Source organism: Sinocyclocheilus grahami, unplaced genomic scaffold (assembly GCF_001515645.1).
Source record: "Sinocyclocheilus grahami isolate Dianchi unplaced genomic scaffold, SAMN03320097.WGS_v1.1 scaffold247.1, whole genome shotgun sequence".
Lineage (NCBI taxonomy): Eukaryota > Metazoa > Chordata > Actinopteri > Cypriniformes > Cyprinidae > Sinocyclocheilus > Sinocyclocheilus grahami.
Window position 1 is genome coordinate 999,887 of NW_015505426.1, and position 6,743 is coordinate 1,006,629.

Sequence of the window (6,743 nt, forward strand, 5' to 3'; positions counted from 1 at the left end):
TATATATATATATATATATATAGGTGTTGCTTCATCACAAGAAAAGAGTGGAGATTGGAGATTTATGGGACTTTTTCAGAGGTATTTGCTTTATCAACACTATCCATACCTTCCCTCTCCTCTGGCACTGCCTCCCGCATTAAAACACTCTCTGCCTATTTCTCAGTTTTTCTGTAAAAAGAAAGTGGCAGATTTGCTGAGGTGGTCAGGCTTTTATTAGTCAATATGTGGTCTGATGGGTCAGATTGTAGTTGACCTTTGTGCATTAAGACAGACGGACCAAAACTACACCAACGAAGCACAGGGCTGCTAATGAAGTGGTTTAAACAAACTGTGATACAGTAAATGGTTTTGTGAGAGAGAACAAAGGTAAGGGCATTTCATTAAGTGCTATAGATTAAAACTACACCGTCAAACACAATTCAAAGCCAATTTATCGAAACTAAACAAGCCATCATATTGAATCCTTGTCCATAGGTGATGGTCAGGCAATGGTGGTCTGCAAAACCTCTTAAAAGGCTTTGACTAGCCTCATCTGTCTCTCCCTCTCTTTATTTCTCTCCTTTACTATATCCTGTCCATTCACAAGTTCTCACTCTCTTGCTAAGAGTCTCTCATTTTTATTATAAAAATGATGGGGGAGAATGGTAGGCCAAACAAGAGAAAGAGAGAATATGGAAAAGAACAGGGGGGGTTGTCAACGCTTTCTTGACTGCTTTCCTCTCTGTGGTGCTTTGATCATGCCGCTGATGAGTGAGACTAGAGTTGTGTGCTTACACTCTGCCCCTAATGAGGGAATTAGGGAGCAGAGAAGATCGTCCCCCATACTAACTTCCCCTCTGAAAAAAATTAAAAGGCAAGCAAGAGCAAATGAGAAAGAAAGGGCAACTAGTCAACTGTCAGGCCCAATCAATCCGTGAGCAGCTTTGCCTTTCACCTCATAGAGGAGAAAAGTTAGTGTGCTAGCTCTGCGCCAAACATTCGTCCTTGAGTTGTATGTACCAACAATATTTACAGTCTATAGGGACTTGGTGTTCATGGTGACTCTCTTATGCAAAACACATTACTGAGACAGCATAAATTCGATATGAATAGGCTTACCCAAAAATGTAAAGCAGGAGGCAGAAGATTTTCAGTAAGTAACAAATCAAATGTCACTTTGTTCCTCACACACATTTCTTGTATATAACTTTCTTGTCGCTGTCTATTATTTGTTACATAGAAAGCAGATAGGACATTCTCCTAAACATACAATTTTTTATTTCACATATTTTGGGTGGACTATGCCTTTAGGATAAAAAAAATATTTTAGGATAAAAATACAACAATGTATAGATAAATTGGAACCAAAAAATTAGTGAGTAGGTGTTTGTCCCGATATGGCCAAAGAACATGACAAAGTAGTAACTCACTATAGTGAGGGTCCAGGTATCCATTGCGAGGGTCCATGGCGAACAGTGTCCCCCGATAGGGCAGGGTGTGGTCCACCAGGTGGGGCAGAGAGCTGTGAAGCTCTTTCTTCACTAATGGAGGGCGGTCTTCAGTAGAGGTGGATAGTTCCTCACTCAGTTTTCCTGATACGCCCAGAACCATGGCCTGCCTACTGATGGCATTATGCCTCTCACGATGATACGGGGAACCTGAACTGTCATCCTCTAAATAAGAGAGAAATAAAAAGAAAGAATATTAGTTCATTTGTATTACTTTTTTTATTTTATTGATATATTTTTTATTATTATTATTATTATATATTGTTAATTTTGCATTTTGAAATGTAGAGTACAAAGAGGACATGAAATAATGTGTTGTTGATGTGTGCTCGTGACATACATGTCTGTGACAAAAAAGAAAAAATCTATTTAAATTAAACAACTAATTTTAAGCAGTTATAGATCAATGTGCCTAATAATTATGCACGCACTATAAATTAAAAATTTCTTGAAGAAGATGTATCAGTTTCAATAACTGAATGTTCTTCAGGGTTTACACTGTTTCACTAATTAACTGACATGACCTTTTTGGATATTTGTGATTATATATATATATATATATACTATATATAAACTTGTTGTCAGACCTTAGCCAATGCTAATATCTATCATTGTTATATAAAAAAACTAACCTTGTAGCTAGTACTGCAATAGGACAATTCATAAGACAGGTCCAAACAAACCTACAGACAGACAAACACAAATACACAGAGACTCATAGGTAGACAGACCCACAGACAGAGGCAATAAATGTGGAACAAGTCTGGTCACGCTAAGTCTTTGGATAGTGAGGGAGGCAGTGTTAGTGCTAACGTGTGTTTTAGGGAGCTCTTTATGGGTTTTATTTGCAAAGCCTCCAGGGCTTGGCCTCTTCCAGGCAAATGTGCAGGTTCATAGCTTCACACAACAGCAATGGAGTGTCTCTGTGTCTGTGCTTGCCACAACTGAAATAAAACAGGCCAACATTCAACATCACAGCAGCAGTCAGGCAAGGATTTCCCACAAGCTTGCTCTCTTTGTCTCTCTTTTTTCAAAGACACAGAATCCCATTGAGAAGGCAGCTGAGTCTTTTCCCTGCATTCCAAACAGCCCATTAAATGGCCTCATGGGTAGTATCAACGCCCACAAGCTATCCACCTTCTCTCTCTTTCTCTTTCCTTCTCTCCTTCCCTCTACCAGTCTTTTAACGCTGTCCTTGCCGCTCTCCTACACACACACACACAGAGAGAGAGAGAAAGAGAAGTACTTTCCCTATTTCTCTGTCTGCAAGTAATTTGTTCTGGCAGGCAAAGTTGGACTTGTACCCCACAGGGACAGAGTCTCCAGTGGTCGAAAATGGGGCAGAGAGAAGCAAGTTTACATGGCTTTGCAGGGTTTACAGGGTTTAGTGCTTGATCTTTGTTGAAGACACACAACCTCATAATCTGGCCCAAACTAGGACCTCTCAAGCTAGAAAAAGGAGTTAAGCAGCCAATAATTCAGTGCTCTGGAAAAATCCTCTACCACTCCATACACTTTCACTGCTGAATAACAGTGCTTTTTAATCTTAAGGAGTTCAGTTCATAACTGCAGCTGTAGGGATCAATGAGGTCACCAATGATGTAATTTAAAGGGGTCATATGATACTGCTAAAAAGAACATTATTTTGTGTATTTGGTGTAATGAAATGTGTTTATGCAGTTTAAAATAAAAAAAAACATTATTTTTTACATATTGTATATTATTGTTTCTCCTCTATGCCCTGCCTTTTTGAAACACATCGATTTTTACAAAGCTCATCGGTCTGAAAAGCGAGGTGTGCTGTGATTGGCCAGCTATCCAGTGCATTGTGATTGGCCGAATACCTCCAGCATGTGACAGAAATGTTACACCCACCATACTGTTGATGCCATATCCTGCCGGAGCGACGAGACAAAAACATTAAAACCCATTACAAACTAGGTATTTGTTGCATCCAGTGGGGACATATTTACTGATTATAATGACTTATACTGTCTTTTTATGCGTTGCATTGCATCTCGCCGCGCCGCATAAACATAAAACCCTGCAACCCTCTATATATATATATATATATATATATTATATATCGCATTATTTTAACAAAACATAATAATGGTCCAGACTTCAAGAGGAAAAACCTGAACCCCCATGAAGTATCTTCTCTAAGTAATATGGCCTTCTGCCATACATAGTCTTACCTTTTAATATTCATATCCAATTGGGCTCAACTGCTTTGTTTGTTTGTTTGTTTGTGTGTGTGTGTGTGTGTGTGTGTGTCTGTGTATCACTGCTTTGGCTCTCAGGCCTAATGTCTTTATTTTGACTGTTTTGGATTTTTCTTTTTCTTTTGCAAAGCTGCCCAAATGGAAATGTATATATATTCGTATTTATATTATATCTATTTATATCTAATTATTGTCCAGACCTCCGCTGGGAAAGAAATATAGAGACCGGACTTCTTGGAACTTTAATTGATTACCCCTGTTCTAGACCATATGACACTATATGATTTGCAAAGTAAAAAGAGTGCAGGCCTTGAGAAAGCCTCCAAGAGCCACTCTGACAGAATAAATGGAATCAGTGAGTGCTGGTGGAATGGAGTGCTTGTTTTTTGGCATGCAAGAACAGTTGTGGCTCAAGTCATTAAGCTCAAACTGTAAGCTTCCTCCAGTTTGGAAGAGTTTATTAGCGTGCTTGTGCTGCTCTAGCTGCTTCAAAATCTCTCTGAAACTCTGGCGTGGAAGTACGCAGCTGGCACCAACATCCCATAGCGCTGGAGCTAAAGTTAGCGTTTGGTCCAGCATGCTGTGCTGCAGCTAGGAAAAAAACAATTAAAACTGTGAGGATTAAAGATTGTATTCCACATATCACCACAGAATACACTTCACAAACAATCATGATAAAGAGCATTCAAGATTCCTTGAAAAATTACAGCATCAGTTACGTTATACAGTAAGTCTTTAATCCTATACTACATAGCCAGTGATCTTATTGAAGGAATAATAGCACTTATACAGTTAAAGCAGAATTAATAGGCCTGCTCCCATAAAACCACAATATTAACATAAAGGGATTTAAGTATCATTCTGTTACTGTCCTCAGACACACACACACACACACACATGGATTTGAAGGACGATACTGCATTATGGGTGTATGAAAGTAAGGGAATGAACAGTTCTCAAAAAAAAATTACTTAAATATAATGCATATTTCACAAAATTTTATTTACTTTACTTTTTACATTAATGTAATTTTACAAGCTTATAATATGTCAAAAGCTCATTTTTAATTTCTCAGTCTGCATGAAGGCTTTTTGTTCCCTCATATTTACTAGAGCCTGAATTATTTCAGCATTTACAATGGCTATTGTTCAATAGTGCCACAAGTGCCACACCACCTGTTATCCTCATGAACAGAGGGTTACACTAATTGAGATGTACTTTTTCACAGGCCCAACACAGTGGCTCTGCAAACAATCAGAGGCAGAAGGTCAATAGCCTATTGATTCACAGACGGTAGAAGAGTGACATATCTGATAATCTCTCTCCTTCCATCTCTCTTCATTTACTCCACATCTTCTCTTTATTATTATCTTCTAATCCAGTGCCAAATTTAATATTCTTACCACTGTTGTTCTCCCTGTCCCTGAAAAAATGTCATTGTTCAAAGGTTTCTTTTTCAAAGCTCAGAAAATGTAAAGGACTCATTTAAGTGGGTGCACTTATGTAAGTATCAGCTTCTTTTCAAATGTTTCTCCTAAAAGGAGAAATATAAACAAAAGAGACAACTGTTGTCAGACCGTAAGTATATGAAGCTATACATTGAATTTGGATATTATATCAGATAATTTAGTTTTTGAATTTGGCATGAAATTTTGAGTTCATATTGAAATCTTTGAATTTGATTGCAAACATTGGTTTGTTTTCTATGTAAAAAAAAGTTGACTTAACTCAATAAAGTATAAGGCAACCTATCACAGTCAACATGTTAAGTTAACTCAACTAGCAACCAACAACTTAAAAACTAGATCTTCTACATGAATAAAAGGCAGTCTATTGAATTTTAAAAGATCTGTCAGATCAACTAAAGATTATTTAGCAATCCTCTTTCATGGCTTGTTTTCAAATCCCACTACATAATATGGGTAGTATCTGCCTCTTTTTATGTTGATAGATAAATGTATTAAATCAAGAAGTTGCAATGACATGCACATATACGTCAACACACGATTCTCAAACATGGTGAGGATCAACAAATGTTAATTCAGTAAAAATATGAACTCTGATCCATATGATCCAGCAGCATAAATTAAGCCAGTAAAATTTAAAACAATTATAATATTTTAATAATAATGATCACAAAATGTTTTCAAGCTGCAATGCATGCAGGGAACATGTTTTATAAACAAATACTTGAGTATCTACTTGAGTAACAAAAAAACTTTTGCTAGCGACATATTTAGAGTTTTCGGTAACACTTTATTGTAACTGCACGCTATGGATCATTAGTTAAGCATTAGTAAACGATTAATTCATCATTTATGAAGCATTATCCCTACATTAATAAACATTAGTAAACAGTTTATAAGTACTGTTATAAATGTTTTATTCTTCATTTATAAGCATATTTATAATGTGTTTAATAATTGTATTTTCTTACTTTATTAAAGATCAATTTATCATTTCTAAATTATTACATTATAAACCCGTTGTTTAGGAGTTGTCAATGGTTCATAAGATCATTTAGAATGTGTAAGTTAATGATTAATAAACTATTTAAACATACATTTATATATCTTATTATTTGACATATAGTAATAGTGTTAATAAATGCTTTATTAACAGGTATTCCTACTACAATTCATGATTCAGGTAGTTATAAAACATTTAGTAATTGTCAGATATCTATTTTTGTGAACTCATCTAAAGTGAGGACTATTTATGCCTCGTACAGCTTTTACAGAGATTTAGAGGCTCAGTTATCGTCTAAACAGAAAAAAGGAAACAAACACATTCAAGATGAAAAAATTCAACTGTACCAATGTACACTTGATTTATAATGAAAAATAAACCTCTTCAATGTCATTACTTAAGTTTATTATTTAATAAGTTTATTAATCATTTACTTACACTTTCTAAATTATCTTATGAACCACCGACCCTGGGCGGGTCCCTAGTGTGGGGATTTTAATGTCTCGGAAGATTCCCACCTCTCAAAATGGGCTTGTCCAATGAGAAAGGCTGACGTCCC

The 6,743-nt window shown here is 36.2% G+C and overlaps 1 protein-coding gene across 1 annotated transcript in view; it reads right to left on the reverse strand.

The window, feature by feature from the left end:
• The window catches only part of LOC107598188 (transcriptional activator GLI3-like), a 134,026-nt gene that overhangs the window by 25,856 nt on the left and 101,427 nt on the right, over positions 1–6,743 (reverse strand). The window contains exon 3 of the mRNA XM_016289464.1: positions 1,413–1,655. Within this exon, the coding sequence (XP_016144950.1) occupies positions 1,413–1,655 (243 nt within the window). The remainder of the gene's footprint in view (positions 1–1,412; positions 1,656–6,743) is intronic.